General features: G+C 37.0%; 1 protein-coding gene across 2 annotated transcripts; it reads right to left on the bottom strand.

Moving 5' to 3' along the window:
* Positions 1-2,973: 2,973 nt before the first annotated feature.
* On the bottom strand, positions 2,974-27,493 carry etv1 (ETS variant transcription factor 1). Of its 2 annotated transcripts, XM_076279577.1 has the most exons (12): positions 27,449-27,493; positions 27,012-27,099; positions 26,769-26,822; positions 23,525-23,572; positions 19,655-19,784; positions 18,280-18,468; positions 16,971-17,218; positions 6,961-7,029; positions 5,806-5,874; positions 3,765-3,934; positions 3,323-3,424; positions 2,974-3,226 (listed from the first exon to the last, which is right to left on the bottom strand). In XM_076279577.1, the coding sequence occupies exons 1-12, from the start codon at positions 27,491-27,493 to the stop codon at positions 3,005-3,007; spliced, it is 1,434 nt and encodes a 477-aa protein (XP_076135692.1). In that variant the 3' UTR covers positions 2,974-3,004. The 2 variants fall into 2 exon arrangements, with proteins under 2 accessions (XP_076135692.1, XP_076135693.1); XM_076279578.1 differs by lacking the exons at positions 23,525-23,572; positions 26,769-26,822; positions 27,012-27,099; positions 27,449-27,493 and adding an exon at positions 26,042-26,102.

Here is a 27,493-nt window from a genome sequence, read left to right on the forward strand (position 1 = left end):
CTGATGGAACGGGCTGCAGAAGCAGGTATGGTGTTTAACAGCGAGAAATGTATGATAAAGCAGAACAGTATCTCATTCTTCGGCAACCTGTACACAGACAGTGGCATAAAACCAGACCCTGCAAAAATAAAGAGATATTCATGGGAATGCTAACTTACCTTGCTACGTACATACCAAAGTTTGCAGAGAAAGTGCACACCTTGAGAGGAGTTGGAAAAGGAAGTGCAAATATACAATTTTTTGGCCCAAAACACATTCAGTCATTTTCATATTCAGCTTAATTCACCACTTCAACACATTATATTAACAAAATGTTACTGTGGGCAGAAAACTGGACCACACTAGTACATTATGTAATATGGTAGCATTGTGATGTTGAAGATAGATAGATATATAGATACAGTAGATACTTTATTGATCCCCAAGGGGAAATTCAAGGAAAGCAGAGAATTATCATAATTTAAATGGAAGTTAGGGTATTTGAAATATGGTCCAAATTTCCGTAAAAAAATCCTGACCTGGTTGAACTTTTTTAACAGAGGAAATTCTTCAGATATGCATCAAACCAAATAACAGCCTGACCACAAAATGTTAACTTTCTTAACCAGTCTTGCTTTCACAGTCTTACTTTTTTTACCCTTTTAAACAACAATTCAAAAATTACAATAATGAAATTTCAAGAAGGTTTCATTTTTAGGCCTTGTGGAACAAAGCACTTACTCTGATTGTGAAACTACATGTATTGTGTTATTTTGATGAAAACAGTCCTGAGGTCAATTTCCTTTTAGCACGTCAAAAGTTCTTCACTGCAAAAAATGAATTCTAACCAAGTGTTATTGATCTTATATTAAGATTAAAAAATCTATTTGGTATTGTTTTTAGTATGAAAAGACTTACCTAGCGCCCTCTCAAAAGATCATTTTGACTTAATTTAAGAAGACTTTAACTTATTTTAAGGAGTCTTATCAAGACAAATTTGCTTGTTTTTAGGACAAATTTGCTTATGCACTGGCAGAAAAAATTGCTTGTTTTCAAGATGAGATGTCTTAAAATGTCAAATTTTTTTTAATTAAGTCAAATGATTTCACAAGAAAGCGCTAGGTAAGTCTCTTTATACTGAAAACAATACCAACTAGTTTTTTTATCTTGATATAAGATTAATAACACTTGGTTAGATTTTGTTAGATAAGCGGTTTTTGCAGTGTTGTCCCTGTATCATACCCTACTCTGTCATGATGAGAGGGCCAGCGGCAGACACAAGGGTTTCTACAAAATGGAGTTCACTCTTAACAGAGTGGGAGGACGTAGGGTCTGGTTTGGAAAAGGGCTATGTGGACTCTGTCTTGTAGAAAAAAAATCTGATCAGTAATTTAAAAGAAATGTGAGTGGACACACACATAGACGTATATGGACAGACACATACCCTTTTCAACGTGATCAAGGGTTGTGATTTGACTTTGGATTTGTTTTGAAACATGAGACCAATTTATGAGAAATTGTGTACACATTTGGGGTAAAGGGACCAATTATACTTTATGATGTAGTTAAATGAAACCTGTGTTAAAGGAGCCTAATTCTGTCACTTGAGAAGAGGGGAAATCCCATGCTCATTGTACTATGTAGCTCTAGTAGTTGATAAATCAACGTATAGCCTAAATGCGTTCAAAAAAAAACGTTCAAAATAATAACCAAAAGGAAGAAATGAGGATGGTCTCTTTCGGCTGTAATAAAAAATAAGCTGTGTTTCCACTTGATTTATGCATACTGTGTTTTGTTTTATTTGATGAACTTTCTTGGGGTAGAAACCTTTTTCACCCTTGATGAGTTTGCATACCTATAGACAATCCGGAAAGAGTTCCCTTCCCCTTGTCCTTCTAAAAATGAAATTATTGTGGTTCACATTCCCACATGAGTCATGGCAAAAGATTGTTGTTATTGTTGCTAGGTTGACAGTAGATAAATGAACCATCTACAGTATGAACAACATTAACTCCCACTGTCACTTGGATGCCAACACAGTTAATTAATACCCCCCTTTTCTCTTTATACAGCTTGGCGTCCGGCAGATGGGTCCCCTTTTTTGAACTGGGTTCTCAAGGTTTCTTCCTGTTAACATGGATTTTTTCTGGATCACACTGCCTACAGTATGTGCTTGCTTTAGGGGGCTTAGGCCTTGGGCTCCTTGAAAATGGATATCTATACTGTTACTATAGTGCTCTATAATTAAAGAGAAATTGAAATGGATAATGTGAATATTAAACATTACTTTGTGTATTTATGTTAACAATATACCCATTTGCTTCTATACTTCTTTGCCCTTGATCAGGAGCATCATAAATCATATGCACTCATAATTCATATTACTATTGAATAACTCCGGGAGAAATTATTAAACTACTTCTGTGACCATACTGACTTAACAAAGACTAGAATTTTGTACTGGGCATTTCATTTGTAACACTGTACAAAAAAATATTTTTCAGTAGTTTTATTTATGTAATTATATTATGGAACTGACGCATTCAGTTTACCACAATTGATTTGAACTCATTTCACATAATGATGAATGCAACTTGGACCACAGCAGCGCATGACAAAACATATTATATTACACATATGATACAACTAAGAAAATCAGAAGAGAAAACACTATTGTGAAACAGTGAAATAAATTTGTGTGAATGCTTTTCTCTGGGATGGTGGGAGTATTTTCTGGTGATGTGGCATATGTGGCATGCTGTAACAGCTGTCTTGCTCAGTAACCTTTTAATTCCATACAGACAGAAAGATTGAGTAAACAGTTTGTTCTATGTGTGAGTTACACCCTCACAGTCACTGTTTCTAAAGTGCTTGCTGAGTCCTGGTTGTCATTGTAGAAGGGATGAGGGAACAGCACCAGGGCAGACATAGAGAGAGACAGTAGAAAGACTTTGTGAATGCTCATTTGTCTCTCAAATGGTCTTAGTCATCATAGCAGAAAAAAAATGTTTGTGGTCAACAGGCATCAGTAGACATAGCCTTCGTTGTAGGGACGTGAGCTGCAGTATGTTCCTTCCTGCATATATGCCATGCTCTCATCAAAGTGTGACAGTGGCACAGTGTCTTCCTCATTGATCTGTCGTTCCACTTCTGTTTTCAAGACAGGCCGTTGATTGTCTGGGAATGCCATAGAGAATAGTGCTTCTGGGTCACACACAAACTTGTAGACATATCTCTCCCCAGCCACCTGTAACCATATAACAAAAAAGAAGAAAAAATCTTGTGTATATTGTTAACTTCACAAGTATGTGAAACAGAACAGAGAATTGAGACAATCTCAAACCTTTTGCATGATCCCTTTTTCATAGTAATAACGTAATGAGCGACTGAGTTTGTCATAATTCATTGCAGGGCGATTTTTCTGAATCCCCCATCGTCGGGCAACCTTTGAAAGGCACATACACAAAATTATATGTGAATCAGTTTGACTATTACAAATTGAACAAACTATTCTCCAACAGCCTTGTTTCCTGACTAGACCAGGATTAAATTAATTATAGAGTTCAAGTGATTTTATGATCTCTATGATCAGAGACGATTTGTGTATGTAATATGATGACATGATAACATAGAAATATGTGCATGATAACATAGAAATATGTGCATGATAACGTAGTATGTATGAAATATGTGCATGATAACATAGTATGTCAGTTGACATCTAAACAGATATCAAAGAAATGTGTCTGTTGAAAGTATGAAGACTAATTTTCTCCAACTCTTACCTCTTCTGGCTCTATGAGCTTGAATTCCATACCACGCCCAGTCCAGGCAATAAAGTGTGAATTTGACGGATCATCCAACAGAGCCACCAGAAATTGCCAAAGTTGTAGAGAACCACGGCGCTGGTAGGTGGGTCCTTCACGATACAGCCCTACCTCCTGCTTGATATCACCTAGGGATCAATTGCAGTTTCACAAAACTAAACCCCTTGTCCTTCATACAAAAATGTCCTACAAACTTCAGTTTATTTGATTTCAAACGATCAGGTCATTGTAATGAAGCTTACAGGGCTTATAAAAAGTATTAACCCCCCTGGATATGTTCCCCTTTTATTGCTTTTTGAATGGAATCTTAGTCAATTTAATTTGGCCTTTTTTTTTACAATAATTTACAAAAAACCCTCTTTAATGTCAAAGTCAAAGCAGATTTCTACAAAGTAATGTTAAATAATACTTTCACAATTACTGAAATACAGATTGCCTAAGTGCAGTGAATGTCTATAATGTGTCTAAGACACCTGTGTCTGGTAGGTCTAGTCGCTGGTTAATCAGTATCCCTGGCTACAATTTCATCATGAAATGTGTAAACTGACTAGAACAGGTCATCCCTGTTGACCAGTGACCGTGCAATGAGCAGACTGGTGGGGGAGGCCACCAAGGCATATGACATAAAAGCTTCAGCAGCTGAAGTACTGCCTGGAACTACTGTACTACCTGGTTTCTTCACCAGTCAAAGCTTTATGTGTTAGTGGTAAAGCTTATGTTACATTTTGACTAAGGTTTGCCCAAAGGCATGTGGTAGACTCAAAATGGAAGAAGTTCTTTGGTCTGATTACACCAAAATTGAGCTTTTTGGCGATCAGACTAGATGCTATGTTTGGTGGACACCAAACACTGCACATCACCACAAACACACAATACTTTTTGTCCTAGAGGACAATCTGATTCAGTCTGCAAGAGAACTACGACTTTGGAGAAGATTTACTTTCCAGCAAGAAAATAGCCTGAAGCAGACTGTGAAATCTACACAGAAATGGTTTAAAGACAAAGTGAACGTACTTGTGTGCCCAAGACCTCTCAATCCAATACAGAATATGTGGCAAAACCCGAAAAGGGAATTGGGTTCACACCCAATCGATGTGTTAACTGACAGAACTTGAGCAGTTTTGCAAAGGAAAATGGAGTAAAGTTGCAATATCCAGATGTCCAAGCCTAATTGATACCTATCCAAACAGACTCCAAGCTGTGATTGAAGGTGCATCTATTCAATTATATTAAACTGACTTGAAGGGGGTGAATATTTATGCAATCGCTTATTTTACATTATATATTATTAATCAATTGACATTACTTTGTAGAAATCTGTTTTCACTTTGACATTAAAGAGCTTTTTAATTCTTGTAAAAAAAACAATATTGACCATGATTCCATTTGTAAAATCAATAAAAGGGGGACATGTCCAAGGGGGTTAATATTTTTATAGGCACTGTATTCTTTTGGATACAATGTCAACTTCAGACATTTTAAACATCAGTCAAAACCATCAACAGTATGCAGTATATAATGTTTTTAACCAAGTCATACATCACCCCTCCTTGAAGCAATGTACATTGGTTGAAATAATTTATAATTGGGTCCAAGCCACTATGCTTACTTCCCATGTCTCACTGGGAATAACAAAAGATACTTACATTTTCTTTTTGGTCAGCTTGATGGAAACTGACAGTTTGGTTAACGGGTCTAAGATTAAATAAACTCTTAGAACCTGGTTTTCTCTGATTTTTCGAATTCCCTTCATCTTTTTAAAAATTTTGTTCAGGTTTTAGGTTATGTAATCTTTTCCATCATTCTTCCCTGTTATGTTTCTGTAATTCTTTCCATTGTTCTCTCTTATCAATCATTTTGTACTGTGCTTGCATGGATACTTAATCAGTGCTATTTTTGTGCGCTGCTGCCAAGTGTGTATTTGTGGACGTTCAGTTCCGAAATTACAAAAAGAAAGATAAATATCAACAACCATGAACATATATATGCAAAAACTCACCCTCTGTTTTTTCTGGCACCACGCATGTATCGTCATAGAAGTGTCGTGTCACTTTATCGAACATGCAACCTGTGAGAAACAGAGTATTGAGGAAATATCTGCTTTGAGATAAACAAATTCGTCATGTGTGTGTGTTTGTGTGTGTGTGTGTGTGTGTGTGTGTGTGTGTGTGTGTGTGTGTGTGTGTGTGTGTGTGTGTGTGTGTGTGTGTGCGTGTGTGTGGTGGGATTAACCTAACTGTGCAAATTGAAACTATGATTTAACACACCCATGTGGCATATTAATAGTATTAAAAAAAGTACTGTGAGATGAGATATTTTGGATAAATGAACATCAAATGGAATGAGCATGACACTGGGTCAACTAATGTTGGAAAAGAAAACACACAAAATCACCAGGTATTCAGGTAAAAAGTCTTAATTCAAACAGAAAATATATGGTCAGTGCATCAATTTATTTTACTTGTACTCATGAAACGACTACTTTAAGGTGCTCTAAGCGATGTTGGGTAACGTCACTTCTGTTGACGTTCAAACAAAACAGAGAGCTATCTCACTAATCTCTCCCACTCCCTCCTGTGCAAGTGAAACTCTCCTAAATGCGCATCTCGTCTTGTCGGTGATTGGCTGGAACAATTTTGTTATTTTTTTATGGTGCAGGTTGGACCAAGTTGTTTTTGTTGCCATTTTTGGAGCCTGGGCTGTTCACAGAGACCGCGTTGGCATTCAGCTAGCAGATAGTGAGGTGATGTTTGCTGTATGTGGCAAAAAAATGTTTTGCTTAGAAACCGTGTAACATTGCTTAGAGCACCTTTAAACATAAAGGTATATGACATAAGATTAATACCCAGCTAAACGGGGCCATGAATTATAAACAGGGTCACGTGAGACCTCATAAAACCAAATAGACAATTGATAAGGGCATGATAAAGGTTTCTGATTTTTTGGCAGGGTCTAGTTATATGGCTATTTTTTTCTATAATTTGCTTTCTCTTTTTTAATTAAACAAATTACATGTTTCTTATGAAACACTCTTTGAGTTATCTGAGTTTTACAGTTTCTCTGTCAAGTGACCAGGGTCATGTAACTTGTTGTGTGATAACCCATAGGTGGTGGAGACGGTAATTTAATATGTAAAATTGAGTGTTACAATTACCTTCAGTCCTGTTAGGGTAAGACAGATACCCTTCATGTCTCAGACATACAGAATGACAGCTGGGAACTTCTGTAGAAGCCATAACAAAGTGTGAATTAAAAACTTTTATAAGTCCAGGACATTAACAGTTGCCACCTGTCATAAGGCCTTTCTTGTTTTTCTCTGCAGACTAAAAGGGAGGTGGCATGCTAACACATTGATAATCCCAACACTGATATTTTACACAATATTGTTTTTCATCAACATTTCAATTATAAACCCATATATCTCAAAAGATTTATTTGAAATAACAAGTGTCCTTTTATTGTTTACCCTGCTTGGGAAACAATCGTGCTGTCAGGATTCCAAGAAATGTAAACATTATATTGCATAATACTTGATAAGTGCACTGTATTACACTATATTTCTCGATAAGACCACTGTTTACAAAAACAACATATGACTGTGAATTGTGATCTCCATATCACAAAACACAATGAACAGTTTACTAAGTGAGTAAAATGATAATGCCCTTCTCATTGACAGAGGGTAATTTCCATGGTTATTCACCATAATGAACATGTCAGAAATATTAGTGGTAATCTAATCAGCCTTAGACATGCTATCATTTCCTGTGAACAAAGGCTGGAAAGACCAAATCAAACAAGTCAGCAAAGATACGTTCAGTTAACACATCACAAAGAACCAATCAGAAAGAGGAAAAACAAACATGTTCTACACCTTTAATGTCCTGACTTCCAAGTCCTATTGTAGGGTTACAATGACAATGATGTTTTTTTGTTTTGTGGGTCTAATTGTACAAAAGAAGTATATGACAGTAAGCTTGCATGCTATGTTCTCTATCAGTCAATAGTATTTCAACATCACATTTTGGCGATGGCCACAGGCGTGACATCAGATTTAACCATATTCCAGTGTTTCCCAAATATCTTTGTCTTGTGATACATTTATTAAGAGAAAATGATAACACCAGTGCACAGCTCTTTTACTCTCAAATGCTAAAGGGACAGATAAGTGGTACTGCAGCCTCAAGGCCCAGACCTGCAGCCTTCCTAACAATTTCCTTTTGTTTCCACCAAGCAAATGGACAATAAGGGTCTGTTGCCTGCCTGTCTATCTATAAATCTATAATCACACACATGCGTGTGCACACATGTACAGAACACACGTACAGCACACACACACACACACACACACATACACACACACACACACACTTTGACGCTGACCTCGGCACATAAGGAGCGGAAACCCTAGCCTGAAGCCAGCCCGAATTTACCCTGCTCACAAAATTTGAGTTCGGGAAATTTAGGCCAGAGTCACACAATTTACATTTACATTTATTCATTTAGCAGATGCTTTTTTCTCAAAGCGACTTATGTTAATTATATTACAAAGGCCATTGTCCCCGCAGCAACAGGTTAAGTGCCTTGCTCAAGGGCACAATTGAACACAGAACTTTTCAGGCTACTACATGCTAACCCAGTTCCTTAACCACTACGCTACCACTGCCCCGCCCCGAATTTTGAAGTCTCTATCAACAACTCAGATTTGTTGATTTGTCAGATTGAGTCGTTGATTGTTTGTCCATTGGAAGTTTCTCCTATTGACACATTTAATCGCAGTCTGGATTACACTTTCTTTTACAAGGCAAACATTTTTCCCTGTAGTTTTGATACTTATTCCAGAATACCTAATCTATCACTGTCAGCGCTTCTCCTCCCATGTTTTCACACAAAAACTTCCACTTTTCCCTCAACCTTCCTATGTATGCATGTGTAAGAAATGTGCAACTTGTCATTCTAAACTGCTTGTGAGGAAACTAATGAGGTGTTATACCCAGTAGCTAAGTACCTGCCCCACTCATGACTAGATCCTCCACCAATTTGGAACAGGTTGGATGGAATTTCTTTGATTGAAAGACCATATAACATTACTGACCACTACCAGTGTTTCTGGACATCCATCACAACATAAAATGTTGATTTGACTATCAACATTTGATTTGTGAGGAAATCACTGGATTGGAATCACTGAATCACTAGGAGTGACCACTTCTGTGAAATTTCAATGTCATGAATAAACACAAGCTGAGAGGAGATTTATTAATCAGCACTGGGCTGCTGGCCTTGACCCATGGGAGACAATTAGTTTCCAACTCTTCAGAAGGACCAAACAAAGCCTGGCTTACAGGAAATGAAGATCTAACCGAGCTAAAACAATAAACAGACCCCTTGTCCAATAACGAGTCTTAATTTTATCAATGAACTCATCTTTCAGTAAAAGGCCATCTGACTTTTAACTCAGAAAAGGCTTTCATAAACTGGACACAGGATTTTCCGATTAAACTGTTTTTTTGTTTTCAATGTCAGACATACAGACATTCTTAAAAATTCAATCAACAGGTTCACATTTGTCCAAATCTACTGGCAAAGCATATTTTGTAATGGCCTCTAAGCAGCAATATCTGCATGTTGCTTAACAACCATTGTCACTGAAGAACTACATTGCTTGGAGGAAGAATAACCATTCAATTTCAATAACGTGTGTTTATTTTGTGAACCTTGCATGTGTATGTAGTAACTGTTTCATAAAAGCAATAAGCCCTGCAAGGTTGAAATAGGAATAGGCCACGGGCCAGAGGGGGCTACAATGCAAGTTATGTGTTTTTGCTGGTTAGCTAGGTGATGCAGTTTGTACAAACTGTTTTGAGAAATGCATTTATTGTTGTGCACCAAACAAATGTACCAGAGCGACTGAGAAAACATGTATTTTTTAAATTTAATTTTACTTTGCATCAGAAATGAGTAAACTGTTTTATTGCCAACATGACTAGCATTGACTATCTTGTTTGTAAACAATGGCATAAGGACTTGTCATTCTTATGGCACTGACATGATTATTGCTTTTGAGACATAAACTAAGCATTTTGAGCAGGTTACATATTTTTGCAGGTAATGTTTGTACAAATTATTTTGAAAAATGCACTTACTGAAAAATGCACTTACATGTACTTTACTAAGATATCAAATGGCGAGAAAACAGTGGCAATGGTGAAAGCTGTATTGAAATGAGGGTTTTGCACGTTGTATTGGTCTCTGACATGGTCTGAATGGATAGCTGACTGACTTCATATGCAAAATGAAATTTGTCAGATTGAATTAGAGGTGGGTGAGGTGGCAAAAAAAAACATTTTACTTCAGAGGAGATTCTGAATGTTACCACTGAATAGTGATTGTATTTAGTTCCGTTTGGCTACACGTACATTTATAAGTATATAAACATAATTTATGTATGCTGTAAATGCATTAATGTTTGGCAATTGTGGTGTTTTTCTGTGTTATGATTAAATGAAAATATGTGCATGCCCCAAACCATATTTAGCCACAATGTTTGTTTTGATAACTCAAGTTGGTTTATGAGTATATGAGTACAGTCAATTGAGATATTACATACATAAAAGGCATGTTTTGTTTCTTTAAGTGTGTACAGAGTGCCTGGAAACCTTATTTATGCTACCTGCCTATTCTGTGTAATATGGCATTAAGGACTTGGAACAGCACACCTGAAAAACACAAACATTATTTTCATTCAAAGCGAGAGAACAGTGATTTCATGATGTGACATTTGACAGAAAGAGAGAGAAAATGGAGTGAATGGAGAGTAGGGTGAATGTTCAGTTTAGAATGTAACATGAGGACAAGAGAGCATACAAATTATGGTGCACATGGCCTCTCTCTTGGCTGCAAAAAGACATTTTCCATTGCTTGGCAACAGTAGACGCCATCACTATAGTTTGGAACTATTTTTGGGGCAGGGGATGAACAAATGATTAGGAATGATAGAAAACATAATTTGATGTTTTTAAACTTGATTAGGTCTAAGTGGAACTGTTGTATAAAAACAATATGGCACTCGTGATCGTGGCCTTGGTAAAGGGTATACCCATGGCTTTGGTTCGGCTGTGAGGCTGGGGGCTGCATGCCGCATGCTGCAGGTAACCAGCCATGGGTATATCCTCTACCAAACCCACTCTCACTCTTGCCCTATTGCTTTAAAGTGACATTTAAGGCAAGCGACTAAATTTAGCAGAGCAATCAACATTTAAACTACTGTAAAAATACAGTAAAAAATTTTACTCAGGTAAATCTACTGTACATAGGATAGTCAATGTTATATCATATCAAAAATCAATAATTATCAATACTATACAATCACTGAGAAAGTGTCTAAATGTTAAATCTTCAAATGTCATCATTAATTAGGGTAGCTATGTCAAACTTTATTATGCCAAACTTAATTATGCTTAATGAACATTAGCTTAATTAGAGCTCAACATATAAGCCTATATTTGACTGCCAAATAGAACAACGAAAAAAGTACAGCTTTACATGTAAAAGGTAATTCCCATCTAGAATGTGTACACAGTATACACCCTATGCACTTTCCACTGATTTATACTTTCAGAGTATTGTTTTGTGATTGACTTCCTGATTTCTTAATGTGGTGGTGGATGTACAAAATAACATATCATTTATTAATATGACAAATTATCATATATAATGAACACTATACATATATCAACCTTGTTTTGCTAGAAAAAATCATTATGGATATAATTTGACAACTATGGGTATAATAATACATTTCTGAATAATATCACATAAAATTGTTAGGTTTTTATTTTCTACTTTTCCTTCATACTGTCCTACCTCTAAGCAGATACAATAAGATATTATAAATAATGGATTATTAAGGAAAACATTTAATTATATGAAGAAGAGGCTATAAGTGGTTTGCACTCTGAAAAAAGTGACTAGACAAAGTCTTGCAAAAGGAGCAACTAGTTTTAATAGAAAGCAAGAGAAGATATTTCAGCCATCCGGCTATTCTCAATGCTCTGCCTTCAAACATTAAATGATATCCATGCTGCTGTTCTTGCAGCCACATACAGTAGCTGCATTCATATTTGACCTGCAACATTGTGTCCTTGCATTGTAGAGTACATATGTCTCTCTATTCAGCTGCAGGATGTACATGTGTGGACAGAGATTTACAGAAACAGTTTTCATTTTTGTAATACTGAATGTTGTCTTATATTATAGGAATGACAAAAGTTAGCTGAGAATGAGGAGCACTAACATGTTAAAAACAACATGTTATACACTGCAAAAATGCCTTTCCAAAAATAAGAGGGAAAAAATACAATTTTGGGTAAAAGTGACTTATTTTCAGAAAATGTATCTGCCAGTGCAGCAAGAAAATGGCACTTGTTAAGTTAACTTGAAACAAGAGAAAATATCTAGGGGCTCAGGGACCTAAAAAGTCTTTTTAAGTATTCATGTTAAGATTTTTAACTTAAGTTAATAATTAGATTTCCATTCTTATTTTGGAACATTGATGTCTAAACAGGCTAAACTTGCTCATAACAAGTCAGCAAGACAAAGTTGCTTGAATTAAGCATTAAATAGACATCAGAATAAGATTATGATTCTATAATGAAGATATATGTTAATAAATAATGTCTTGTAACTAACAGTATCTACAACTATATTTAATTATTGTAGATACAAAAAAAGAAATATCATATTATTGATTATTTCTTATCTTGATTTAAAGAGGCCCTATGCAACAATTTTAGCAAAAATGACCTTAATTATGCAGGTTGAGAGTCATTCTGATGGTTCTACAACACTTTTTGGGTCGTTTGGTGGGTGCTTCGTCTCCCCCTGGGCTTCTCCGCGGAAAACCCGAATATGCAACTTTCTGGTCCCGGACCGAAGAAATCCGGATGTGACTCGGCGGAAGGCCTCGAAAATGTAGTAAGATTGTAGTTTCTAAGAAGACTGCAAAACGGACTCCGACTTGGCTTTGTTGCTGCTGAAATTGTAAGTAGCCTACCCTTGGGTGAACTTCGTTTTTGTAATGTGGTTTGATAGTCTCTTGAACAATGTGTTTGCTCGACCGTTTTATTGTGAGCCCTGTATGTGTTTAGCTTGGTTTCTTGATGGCTAGCTCGCTAGCTAGTGGGGGTTTAGCGTAGCAGTCACTTGCTACAGAAGCTGCAGGGGGAGCTATGTCGTGAAAAATGCGAGCCAAAAGCAGGCGAAAACCCAGAAACAGCGAAGGAATAACCAGACTTGCTTGTTTTCATCTTTTTGCTGATCTGTTGTTAGTGACGGACTGGCCGTGTGGATTTTGGGCACATGTCAGAAGGGCCGCTCATCAAATGGGCTGCTCAGAATGCCGGTGAAAGTAACCTTCTATTGGCATGGTGCAGGAACATATTGCATCCAGCTGTAGGCAGACCCTCTTTATTTACACACAGGCCCTATGACATATTTCCAAACGTCATCTATCAGAATTTTAGCTCGATCTGGTAGTTCATTAATTACTATAAACTTTTTACATTTTATCGTAAATGGACGGCTTACTGCTACTTATACCATTCACCTATCCTTTACATTACGGTCATGGTCCTTCTCGACAAGGTAGACTAATGCATTTTTCATTATGTTTTAATTCTTATTGAGATGTTTCGAAAAGGAGTGTTCAGTTGGACATAAAACATTCTACCTGAAACTTGTTTAATTTGGTTAGTTTGTTCTAAGAAGTTACAGTGGAACAAGGCCTGCTGTGAATTGGTAGGCTTAAATGTCAAATGATCTTACTTTCTGTCATTAGTGCTGGAATGTTTAAACATTGTCTGCCTGTGGTTTCTGGATTGTATTGGAATTAGACATTAGCAGCCTGATGTTTAGAAAAGCATGAAAGCAACAAAGTAAAAAATCTGAGGGGGTCTCTCATATCTGAAGGTGTCTGGCATTGTAATTTAATCTTAAACAACCGCTCATTATCCATCTCTGTGCGATCTCTTACCATTAAAGACGTTAAATTAAAATATTGGCCACTACGGGACTTAGACCTACCCTACGCTCTTGAACGCAGCATGACACTTCACCACCACACCACTAGACTATATGAGCAAACCGTATACGATCGTTTTAACAGCACTCGCAAATCTGAAGAAGTCACCCTGCTTTGATGCGAGTGTTTTGTCTATTTACATAGGCGTTCATTGGGCTAGCCTATATGGTTTGATATGTGCTGAAAAGTCCTATTTGCTGTTGAACTTGCTCTTCTATGTTGATTGACAAAGCCATAAATTAAGGCCCATAATGCAGCCTACAATGATTGTGTTGTCTGATGATCTGTAGCTATCCTCTGCCATTCAGAGCTCCAGAAAGTTCCCAGATATTTTGAAACACCTGTTAGCAATCTCTGATGTCGGAATATTCAATGGCTACCCGACAACATCTCAGTGCAAACTCCAAAATTGTTTGTCTATTAATTTTCCACGGTTCAACAATACTAGAACATAGTTTGGCTGCAATGGCTTATAATTTCTGCCAGTTAGTGCTTTTTCCCTGTATATAAGTTATACTACATGCATTATTGTGTTTGACACTGAGGATAGCCTATCTGAGACAGTGGTCTGGTTCAAATGAGTCACGTTGTGAAATTGAGAATGGCACAGACTAAATCGTTTAGTCTATTTCTTTGTATTGTGAAATTGAAATGAAATATGGACTATTACAATCAATAATATGTTGAAATTAATTAAAAGCAATCAATTTCTATGAAAAATCTATGTCTGTTGTGTGCGTGTGTCAAGGTAAAGCCTAGGCCTACCGTGCATATATATTGTACGCCTAGGCTATTTCATCGACTTGTTAGGCTATGCACGGGGTGTGCCAACTTTTTATGAGATAGAGAGACCCCCTTAAAGACAAAAAGATCATTCGAGCCCTGGTTTTACTGCAAACTGCTCACTATTGTTAGAGAACGTTTACGATGTCAAAACCGTGGCCCGCAGCCGTGGCCCACTGGTTAGCACTCTGGACTTGTAACTGGAGGGTTGCCGGTTCGAGCCCCGACCAGTGGGCTGTGGCTGAAGTGCCCTTGAGCAAGGCACCTAACCCCTCACTGCTCCCCGAGCGCCGCCGTTGAAGCAGGCAGCTCACTACGCTGGGATTAGTGTGTGCTTCACCTCACTGTGTGTTCCCTGTGTGCTGTTTGTGTTTCACTAATTCACCAATTGGGTTAAATGCAGAGACCAAATTTCCCTCAAGGGATCAAAAAAGTATATATACATTTTGGGTCCTCTCCATTAAAGGAACACGCCACCCAATGTCAGTAGTAATATATGTTCTTACCTTAACTTTCACGAGTCATACCTATCCCGTGTCGGTACGTGCACTCAAACTCTCTGGTGCGCGGCTGGACTGTGTTAGCATGTTGCTATGCTAGCGGGCTTTGCCGTAACTAACCGTAGAAGTAATCAAAAACATCCATGTTTTCCCGACTTAAATACAGTTGCACGAGTAGTTGATAGAAATGTCTACGGCCACGCAACATGAAACGTGGCGATTTTCCAAGCGAATAAACAGGAGAACTACAATGTGTGCCGCAATAGCACTTGGGAGTACTTCGACCTAGCATAGTAGTATTGTTAACACCTAATTGTAGATCCTATCCACCACAGAGTTTAGAATCCATGCTTGATCGACCCCTCAGCCTCCCCTTCCCCTCTGAGCGAGAGAGAGGCACACACACTAGAGATGCGCTGATGGGCTATTATTTCAACCATAACTGCATAGCAAAACGTATCATCCATCAGCACCAAAGTTTTTTGACCAATTTTCAAAACCGCACCCGCCCACCATCCGCTGGTTGTTTTAATTTAGGCTATATGGGTGATGCAGCGCTGCTGACGTGAGGCTAGAAAGCCCTTGCCTGTTCTAGAAAGACTGATCCAATGCAGCAAATATATTAAAAGGCTAAAGTCGTACATTGGCTATGTTGTAGCCTATCTCCAGAATATCAGCAGCAAACTCAGTCTCTGTCTCGCAAAACAGTCTCCAAATAAAACGCACATCGGCCTTATGCCTATTCTGCCAGCTTGTGACAATATATCGTCCAAAATACTTGATTGCATCGCATTCTCCACATTTTTAGCTAAATTTTCATGTACCACATCAGCATTTTTGTTCAGTGAATCTTTTGTAAATTGCTTTACAATTACCGTCGGGCCTATAGGCCTAAGGCCGATGTGCGTTTTATTTGGAGACTGTTTTGCGAGACAAAGACTGAGTTTGCTGCTGATATTCTGGGGATAGGTCCAGCCGCGCACCAGAGCGTTTGAGTGCACGTACCGACACGGGAGAGGTATGACTCAACTCGTGAAAGTTAAGGTAAGAACATATATTACTACTGACATTGGGTGGCGTGTTCCTTTAAGATCCAACTTGAACGTTATGCTACTCCATTTAATTGGGAACACGTCACAAGAGGGAGAGAGAAAGAGTGGCAGGTTCCAGCTGGCTTGTCGTTGTTGATAATTAGGTTACACTTTACTTGACAGTATTGACATAAGAGTGACATGACACTGTCATGAACGTGTCATAAACAAGTCATAAACGTTTATGACATAACGCTTCTGTTATTCAGTGACATTCGTTTTTTGTCATAACAAGTTAGGTTTAGGGTTAGGGTTAGAGTTAGGGTTAGAGAATGTGTGGACACAATGCGCTTAAACTGACAGTGCACCATTTATAAATAAGTTAAACAGCATCAAATTAGTAGTATTTCTTAAGAAATGAATATTTTAAAACAAAATTACTGTGTCATTATTATAATTTAAATAATATAAAACTGTTTTACTTTTACCTTTGTGATTACTCATTATTTTATAATTCATGTTGTATTTAATATGCCCTTTAAGAAGCTTTAGTCTTTAGGGAGAAAATATACTTTTCAATCGCAACAGTCCTATTATTTATTATTAAATACATATGCAGGTAACAAAATATTAGGTGAGAATTGTATTATATGAACATTATCATGGTAAGGCAATGGAGTGATAAGTACACAACGACTGATGGTGAATACCACAACGGTAAAAACTATCGTTGAGCAGCCTTAGTTGGATGAGTAAAAATATATAGTACCTGAGTCATAAGTGAAATCTTGTGGCTCTTGTTTTATGATCATAGAAGGATGATACATCTGTGGAAGAGGGGCACCTGCCATGATGGGATGTTCAAACAGGGAATCGTGGTACTCCTGCTTGAAGCCCTGGGGGGCAAACAGGAGACTGGGTTCAGATAGCTGCCGATGACACATAGGGCGCCCATCACGAGGCAGACTTTGGGGTGAAGGAAAGGAGTGGCATGGTTCTGAAAGTTGACGTCGGAACCTATAGTGGACACAGAGACATACTAGTGATAACCTAATAGAGGCCTACACACCTGTATTTGACTCTATACAGAGCTGGCATATGTGAAAGATATTGCACAAGTGAGTCTTCTTCAGTTAAACAACTTACACTATTATGTATGTTTGCAGAGATGTAATAATAAAGTAGAGACATATCCATGTGTCTTCCATTACATTACACAATTCCATTTACATTATTCATTCTTGGGGCAGCCGTGGCCTACTGGTTAGCGCTTCAGACTTGTAACCAGAGGGTTGCTGGTTTGAACCGCGACCAATAGGCACAGCTGAAGTGCCCTTGAGCAAGGTACCTAACCCCTCACTGCTCCCCTAGCGCCGCTGTTGTAGCAGGTAGCTCACTGCGCCGGGATTAGTGTGTGCTTCACCTCACTGTGTGTTCACTGTGTGCTAAGTGTGTTCCACTAATTCACGGATTGTGATAAATGCAGAGACCAAATTTCCCTCACGGGATCAAAAGAGTATATACTTCTACTTATATACTTATACATTGTCAGTAGTACAAAATCAAGTCTTAAATACCTCCGTATTACCTGTTACCTAAACATGCTATTAACAAAAGTAATGTTATCTGATGGTATTGAGGTATTTCCCCTTGGGGATCAATAAAGTATCTATCTATCTATATATCTATTTAATATATATCTAATTAATCATACTATAGTTCATTTGATGTGTATAATGTCTAGATTCACTTAAGTATATATATAAGTATACTCTTTTGATCCTGTGAGGGAAATTTGGTCTCTGCATTTATCCCAATCCGTGAAACAGACTTAGCACACAGTAAACACACAGTGAGGTGAAGCACACACTAATCCCGGTGCAGTGAGCTGCCTGCAACAACAGCGGCGCTCGGGGAGCAGTGAGGGGTTAGGTGCCTTGCTCAAGGGCACTTCAGCCGTGCCTACTGGTCGGGGTTCGAACCGGCAACCCTCCGGTAACAAGTCCGAAGCGCTCACCAGTAGGCCACGGCTGCCTCCAGTTTACTTGGAAACCCAAACAGAAACATTTTAGACAGACCTGTGTTCCATGGTATATGTGCTGTCAGGAGTAGGTTGCGTAGTAGCTACGTGAGGGAATGTCCTGTCTGACTTAGGGTTGGATGGGACTGTTAAGGGGGATGCATGATGAGGGGACACTGGAGTGCTGCTGGGTGGAGGCACAGGATTAGACGCCTTTATGCCTGCAATATGCTTTTGCTCACAGGCACTGTGGACAGAAAGATAAATATATAATCTTTTTTCAATAACATACTGCTTGGAACATTACAACATTATCCTGTAGGACAACAGACAAATCAAATTAACCTCAGAAGATAATATCCTTTTACATTTTTGGATTTCTCTTTTTTGCATACCTCTCTCACATTGCCATTAGAGCAAAATTTGCTACAAAGACATTGTTAAATATTAAGAAATATTAATAGTAATATAAGGAGATATCCGCTATCTTCAATTAGTAGTTTAATTTCTTTCCCATCCAAATGTAGTTAATTTTCAAGTATTGTTCTGTGCTGGCATAATTGTAAAGTCTGAATTCTTATGCCCATGACCTTATTCAAACAAACATAGCATCCATTTAGCAATGTTAAAATGTTATAATTTCACCTAGTACAAAACAAAACAAATTACTTGCAAAAAAAATATATATTCACAGAGTATTTAATAATGTCCAAGTGGAACTTCAAAAAATACATCAAGATTATTGTGGAACGAGAACGAGAACAGAGAAAGTATAGAACAGCACAGGGAGGACAGCTAATCTAATCAATGAAAATAAAGTGTGCATTAGCAACCACAGTTGTGTTTAGGAGGACTATTTGATTCTTCTGCCTAGTGGATTATTAGATTCAGAGCTTAGTTTCACTGCTTCACGTGCTTGTTGAAATTAGAAACGCACTTGCCAGTTTTTTGAAGTGAAACGCTATAGTTACATATAGTATACAGTACATGATAGTCACATTCTAGGACTGGAAATATCACATTATGAGCATACTATTCTATCGCTGAAAGAGATGAATAATGTGGTGATGGGTTTGTATCCGCCATATTAAGAAAGTCTTATTGAAATTGATTCTATATACCCAAATTCCAAGCAATCATTTTTTAATAGTTTTTATATTTCAAGATTCAAGTCTTTATTACATCTCATTATACGGGTATAAGAGAGTCAAATTCTTGTGTTTTTTTCCAAATAATAAATAATAAATGAATAGTATATGTTGTGTGTGTGTGTGTGTGTGTGTGTGTGTGTGTGTGTGTGTGTGTGTGTGTGTGTGTGTGATTTCATCTTTCATCTTTACAATATGTTTTTGCTTCTACAACTTGTGTCTCTTACAACTAAAAGGAAGCGCCACTGTAAAAGAGAAAGTATAAACTGTATTAAGGTTACCCACCTGATATTATACAGGCACTTCTCCCCATAATGCAGCTTGTACGATGGCTCGTGGCTGCAGGATGTACTGAGTTTTGCACAGGGGCTATGTGGCTCTGTTTTAATTTTCAGATGCAGGTGGTGGAATGACACTATAAGCAGAAGACAACAAAATGAAACTAATTTGGAAAAAAACAAGAAAATCATGTTGAACATTAGGCAGAAAAAATCTTCCATAAATGTACAAGAAATATGAATTTACACAATACAATTATACAATTATGATTATAAGTGATATAGTATTATTAGTAGCACAAGTAGCAGTATATCTCTCCATGCATTGTTTTGTGAGCCCACCGAAACTGAATTTGAGTCCCACCTGCAGTCATTTCCTGATCCTACCCCCAATCTCCCTCCCACTTGTTTCCTGTCTTTCTACACTGTACTATCCAAATAAAGGATTAAAAAGTGGGTGAAGTAGAATTAATGTTATATGGAAAGCGCGAAGGATGCTGGAGCCCATCATACTGTACTCTCAAAAAATGTCTTCTATTCTAAATGTACAGCATGCCAATTCCTCCAAAGGGTGTTCTTCCAAAGGGTTAGTGTTATTTGTTCCTATATACAAATCTACTTTTTCACCCTATGTTGAACTTCTACCCTGTATACACAGAATGCTGCTGAGCCTTTGTGATGGATGGAGTGAATTGATGGAGTGAAATGAAATGTAAACTATGACAATAACTGATTGTTTTTTTTTTTTTTAAATAATAATTTCATCAGTCTCCATATTTACCACAAAATGTAATATTTTGTTGTAGTAGCACATTGTAAGTATTGGTCTATAGCCCTTAGAGCAATTATTTCAACATACTGGGTACCTTTTTAGTGTCATTTTTTAATATGAAGGGTTCTATGAAATACTATCGGACTGCCCTGTGTGTTGAAAATGATGCTAAGGGGCTACCCAGTGTGTTGCAAACTAACTAACCTGATTCTGTGATTCTGTGGTATACTTCCAGATCTTGTATGCTCTTGGAAGGCAATAACAATTCTAGATCATTGACTGAGGCAATGGCTTGCACAGAGACACAATGCCTTTATACTTCATGACAAGTGAAAGATACAGAAAGTGTAAAAGCACACTTAAAAATCTAACTCAAAACAACTTAAGGACCAGAGCAAATACATTTTCAGACAACTACATTACAAAGGTACCTGACCTTAAGTTTACCCAGTGCCATCCTGCCAATGCGTGCCACCAAAATATTTTCATCGGAATATTTTAAGTTTTACAATAATCTCTAAATGAAAATGTAATGACAAGTATTTGAATATGCCCAATTTAAAGGGAAACTGTGGTCTACAGTAACAACAACCTAGGGTCTATTTTTGGGTAATAATTAGTGTAGATTTTCATTTGGGACCAAAACATTAATCGGTGCAGCTTTGAGATTTACAACTGAATAGCATACTGCCTTTGGACACAACTTAATCGCTCTTTTTAGCCATTCTCAAAAAATTACACATCTATGCAGAGGGTCTCTAAAGACAAACTTAAATATTTTTACCTTTTGTAAGTGTACTGTAAAGAAAGGGTAGGAGAAGAGGCTTGTTTAATACCCTTTCTTGCACAATGCCCCTGAATTTACCAAGGGTTTTGGATATTTTTGTCAATGTATTATTCAATTAATAAACTTCCAAATATGAAAGAACCATGTTTAATATAAAAACATATAAATAAAAGAAGACTGTTTATAGTTTAGATGTTCTATTGGCATTATGCATTTTTTGATGCTCCACTGGCTGTTTTTTTTTCGTGTAATGTAAAATTTAATTATAATGTGTAATAGTCTAATATTCTTGTGACACTGGGAATTGTGAGGTAGATCATATTAATGTGGCAAAACTAACAGTAGATATTGCATAATGCAATTGTGCATGGTTGATTGTGAGTAGTACATAAAAATATGAAAACTAGTTTCATTGTTGATGAAAGGCAGAATACATTATCAGTCTGTGTAGGAAAGCAAGTATCAAAGAATACAGAGTGAGATGAATATGTGGCCTACTGGTTAGGGCTTCGGGCCGGTTCGATCCCCGACCAGTAGGAAAAATGTGGGTGGGGGAAGTGGTCGAGCACTACTCTCCCATGCCCACATCCATGGCTGAAGTGCCCTTGAGCAAGGCACCTAACCCCTCACTGCTCCCCGAGCACCACTGTAGCAAGGCAGCTCACTGCTCTGGGTTAGTTACCTCACTGTGTGCTCTGTGTGTTCACTAATTTACGGATGGGATAAATGCAGAAACCAAATTCCTTGTATACGCAAGTATACTTGGCCTAGAAACCTGATACCTAAACTGATTGTGACTGTATAACATCTCAGCCCCTGCTTGCAACATGACTTGCACATATGGGAGTGCTGAGGCTGCCCACTCTGAAGCCTAAAGTGTCCATCTGCTCTTGACTGTCCCACCTGTGCATACATGCTAACATTGCCATACATGCAACGACATTGCATTGCAAACACCAACATGGACATTACATTACCATGTGAAAAAACACTAAAAAACAATGTAAGCAAAATTGTTTCATTATTCTGTGCTGCACTCAGTATGTGCAGCAACCATAAAATGACTCGCAAAATTATGTGTGACTAAACAGTGGTAAACACTTTCCCCCTGGAACCATGTGTCTATTCTGAAAACAGGTAAAAAGCCAAAGTTAAAGTAAGTGAAATGTTATTTCATTACGTTAGCATGGTTCTAGCTAACTAGAGCTAATAAGTACATGATAGATATAGGAATAATATAATAATAGCACAGCACAGATATATTATATTATAATAATATATATATATTTTATATATATTTATATATAATTTATATATTTATATTTATATTTTTATATATATATATATATATATATATATATATATATATATATATATATATATATATAATATAATATAATATAATATAATATAAACAAAGTCCTGATGCAGGGTATTCAAACAATTGCACATCACATGATGCATGTGAAAGAGAGCAGAGATAGGATAATGTTCCAGAAATGAACAAGCCAGACCCTGTTTTGATGATGTGTGCAACATGCCCCCTCTTGGCTAATTTTTAAAACATAAGCTCGCATTGCACCCTGCCACGCCATTCATGGTCCTTGCCACTTCCGATGCTGGCACTACCATTTTGCTGGCCTAGAACTATGCCAACTGCACTTCCTATGTCCATTTTAAGAAGACAGCATACTTGGACAGGCATGTATGTATTAACACATAAATAGCCAACTTCGATTAAACATGCAAATAAATGGTCTAATAAGCTGAATTATGATTTTAATTGACTTAATTAATTTACTTAATGTCTCTATTAAGAGACATTATATGCTACAGTTTTCAACATCTGTAGAAGCATGAAACTGGTATAATTATTTCAAGACTGCAGTGGACTTACATTAGTGTCGTTATCTGTCAAAATGTTTTAAAGCTTTCAAGATAACACCTTACATCAAGAGTTTTAAATTACAAATTTATAGTACCATTTAAGCTGATGCTTTTGCTTTTCCAGTGATCTACAGAACAGATTTACAGAACACATACATTTTCACAGGAGGTACGCTCCCACAATTTTTAACACATTTCTCTACCCTTTACTCTGCCAGTTGAGCTACAGGATCAACAGGACACACCATCCTGGATCATGCATATGAGAGTTAAGCATCAGAACAGTGTTTTACCAAGGACTGAACCTCCAGACGGAGCTGTAATCCCAGGAAAATTAAGTGATAATAAAGAATACTCTGTATATCTCTTTGTATTTTACAAGATACCATATAAATTAATTAAGTCTTATGAAAAGTCTGATCAATACTCACAGTTCTCACTATGAAAGTCTGGAACAAACTGTTCATCATTCTCCAGAGCTAGATCAGGAAAAATGAGAGGATAAAAGTAATGTTTGAATAAGGGTGAAATGTCAAGTGTGAAATGTATCAAAAGACAGGCTTCTGTAAATACACCACAAACACAGCAACAAACTGTTATGTTTCTGTGACTAACCATTTAAGGGTTAAATAAGGTGAAGCACACCCAGCTTTAAAATCAGCATTAATCAGACCACAAACTCACAAACGCAAAATAGTCAAGAGGTCAATCCTGTCCTTAATTTGAGGACAAAAGTGTAAAGCATCTGCTTTTTAAAAAAAACATTTGCTTAACATTTGTTACTAATCATTTTTGAAAATTCTGAAGTTTTGACAGAGGCCTCACCTGTATGTTTGTTGACATCACATATTTATACACAGATATTTGCAATGTGCCTTCAAGTTCAATCTAACAAATGAAAACTATCTTGAAGAGAGTTCCATCATGGAAGATTACTATAAGTTTTATTTATACACATGGGTTTACAAAAACAAGTTGAGTCATGTTCCTATGTTCACTATTGTTAATAGTGTATCTCTTGTCATATTTTCCCAAGACATTTGTGAATGGGTTTGATTCAGATCATCATTCATTCAAAAGAGTAAAAAGAAAACAAAACATTTTACAGTGCTAAAAAGAAAAAAAAGAGAATGTAATAAGGAAACACGACTGGAGTTGGTTTCCGTGAGTGTTGAGCTGAAAAGCATGTGAGTGAAATGTGGTTCGGCAGAGGACACAGAGAGCTCCTTCCAGGCTAGGTGGAAGGGGATACAGTATGTGTCAACATGTGAATGAGATAGCCAGCCCAAGAAATTTGCTGCCATTCATAAAAACGGGAGGAACAGAGTGAAAAGAAAACTGTTGGGATCCTGGTATTGGGCTATGATAGTCTACAGCAATTGCTGCATTATCTCGATAATAAAGTGCATAATAAAGGTGAGGATGATGGGCAACTGTCTTAACAAATTTGCTTGTTTAAGGTAGTGGTTTCAAAATATGACCTGATTATGAACTGATATCCATTAACATGTTCGGTGTAATTTCCAGTTTATCTTTTCCCCTTGCCAAATTTAATGTCTAAGCCAATCAATTGAAGAACCATATGGGTCATGTTAAATCACATCTAAAACACCAGATGAGAACAATAGCCTATCATTGTGGGACATTAAATCATCCATTTATTTTTTTAGCTATTTTTCATTTCTTGCCATTTTAAACCCAAGACTAGAGACCTATCCACTACTACCATGCTATCAGAAGAACAATCTGTCTCCTATAATGATCTCTTATTTCCAATTACTAAACCCAATCAATCTTACACATGGGTGCAGCAATGTAGCTCTTTCCTTTATTTTAATAGACAGGAAGTCATCTTTTAAAATTACACAGTTGAGATGTTCATCTCAGTGATATGAGCTCGGCAGGATTATATTTCTTTCAGGAATATCTACATAGAGACACTTCTTCCCTCCAGAGAAACTAAAATATTTAAAAGATGTCTTATTCTTTAAGATGCCCCCTGGTGATAAGGCTTTACAATGTACAGCTGAAACAGAGCATGAAAAATGTCCACCCAAAATATTTTTGAGCAGCACACATTTCACTTTAAATATATACCTAAATCAAATTGAAAGTATTCTAAGTTCATGAAAAAGGAAATAAGTTATCGGAATAGTGAGTGTCCCTCATTTATCTGTTGGTATTGGTTAAATATGGTTTTCAGACACTCAAAATACAATAATGGTATTACAAAATACATTACAGTAAGTAAAATACCTACAATATAAAAATTAATTTAAAACATTATATAAAAGTTAAAATGTAATAATTACTAAATTAAACAGATAAAACACAAGCACCAAAATATGTATTGTTGATAGAATATTTCACCTTAAAATTTGGATATGGTCATTCCCTCACATAAGTACTTATACCATCATCATAAGATTTTAAGTTTGACAACCACTTGCAAAAGTCAGCACTAACGTTACTGAAACCCAGCAACACTGCATTGACGTATTACAAAAATAGGTATAACATAATTTCATTCCATCACTGCATGTATTTCTGCTTGAAATATTTAATGTACAATACATCTAAAAAATAATAAAATGTGACAAAGTGGAGTTTTGGTATTTGAAACTGCTATTAATTATGTTAAACATAAGATACGTGTATCATAACACAGTGAAGTGATATTATTCAACTATCAATATGTTGATTAACTTAACTTTAAACGTACATACATACAGTAACACGTATGCAAATGCTTCACAATATGACAAACTTTTATAGAAAGACACAAAATGCTTTTTTGCCTTATTCACTGAAATTAATATATATATACCATATTAACATGAGTTTGTTCACATAAGCAAATGAGCATTTATAAACATATTTTACAGATTATTACAGTGTGTAAAAGATGAGTGGAATTAAACTTACAATGGGAATGAGCATTCACTAACCTACGGGTCTGCGCTGCAAGCTGGTAGGAAAGAAGACGCTCGTACTTATGTCCTGAAGCATCTTGTTCGAATTACCCAAAAATCAGCCAATCTTGCCATTAGAAAATTAATAAATGAAGAAAAAAAGTCCACACTGTTGCCAAAATGATGGACTTCCAACTTCCAATCCAACTTATCCAAAACAGCAAAAGGGGTAATGGAAACAATAAATCTTCAGCACTGGAGAGACCTTAAAACTGACTTACAGTGAAAAAGGAGAAAATAAGAAAGAATAAGACAGAGACAGAGAGGCAGGGATATACAGAGAAGAGTATATACAGAGAAGAGAAGAGAGTGGCTGGCTGAGATGCAGTGTTTGCAGAAAGCTAAGAGGGTATTTAAGCGTGCTGCTTGGTAAGAGGATAATATGTAATGACACTCTGGGTAGTCTTCTCAGTTGCCCTCTCCCAGATTGAAGCTTGAAAAGTTCTATAATGCATGCATGACACACAAGGTGCCTATACCAGTAAAGACATCAATTGGCTGAAACACTAAGGTAACTTGAGGCTCATCCTCCACAAAGACACAAACCTAACATTTAAAACACCACCCCTCTATAGCCTCATCACTTTCATTTTTCAAGTGCTTGAGTGCTCTTCTGCTCATTTGACCAAACATAGCTCCTCGTCCTACTGTAACATGTAGACTGTCTGCCTTTACATTTGTCTCTATCTCATGCATCCGAGACACCTACCTGAACAGAGCCAGGTCTCCGGCAACTGATAGAGGTCCTGAAAGAGATCTGGAACAAAATAGAAACATGTGGTACATTTGACTTTGGACCTCATTGTTGAAGCTCTGAGAGGAGCATCTTCTGTGATACTTGATCAGAAACTCAGGCTGCTAAGAGAAAGAAAACAAAGCATCTAAGTATACTGCACGTCAACTTGTAAATTGAACTTCCTCTGGTCCATCCTAATTCCAAGCTTACCCTCTGTGCCAAATGGCAGGTTAGATTGAATGTGTTTTTGCTTTCTGTCATTGACTGGTTTCTCACCAGAAGTCTTCCCCTGTGGATTCAAAGAAGTGGGGGGTGGGGCATAGGGATACAGAAGAAAAAATGATGTTGGCTACAACTGCTGGAAGTGAACAGGCAGAAATTACTCTAAGCCTATGTTACATTTCCGGAGGGGGAAAAAAACAGGACAAGAGCTTGGACCATATAGTCAACAGGCCCAAAACTATTGAGGTAATTTGGCTATCATGTTTCACAGTAGGTTATACAATTTGAAAAGAAATCAATAGGCCTAATCATCCACATTTTCCCTATGAATCTACCCACTTGGTCACATACAATTTCATCATACTCATTATAATACAATCAATGATATTGTCAACATTGTTGCTTGTCAATTTCATCTGACTCACATGTGGTTTATTGAGAGGTACTTTTTGGTCGTAAAATCCATCCAT

The sequence above is a fragment of the Alosa pseudoharengus genome, unplaced genomic scaffold (assembly GCF_046254945.1).
Source record: "Alosa pseudoharengus isolate Yale_2024_CS ecotype anadromous, Long Island Sound unplaced genomic scaffold, YU_APseudo_1.1 YU_APseudo_1.1_scf_12, whole genome shotgun sequence".
NCBI classification, from domain to species: Eukaryota; Metazoa; Chordata; class Actinopteri; order Clupeiformes; family Clupeidae; genus Alosa; species Alosa pseudoharengus.

Excerpts from the sequence above, each read along its gene's own strand:
- etv1 (XM_076279577.1), bottom strand. The coding sequence starts at position 27,493 with ATGGATGGATTTTACGACCAAAAAGTACCTCTCAATAAACCACAT. Across the intron at positions 5,875-6,960 it reads TTACCCTAACAGGACTGAAG|GTTGCATGTTCGATAAAGTG; the intron begins GTAATTGTAACA and ends TGTTTCTCACAG. Across the intron at positions 3,227-3,322 it reads AAAAAGGGATCATGCAAAAG|GTGGCTGGGGAGAGATATGT; the intron begins GTTTGAGATTGT and ends ATATGGTTACAG.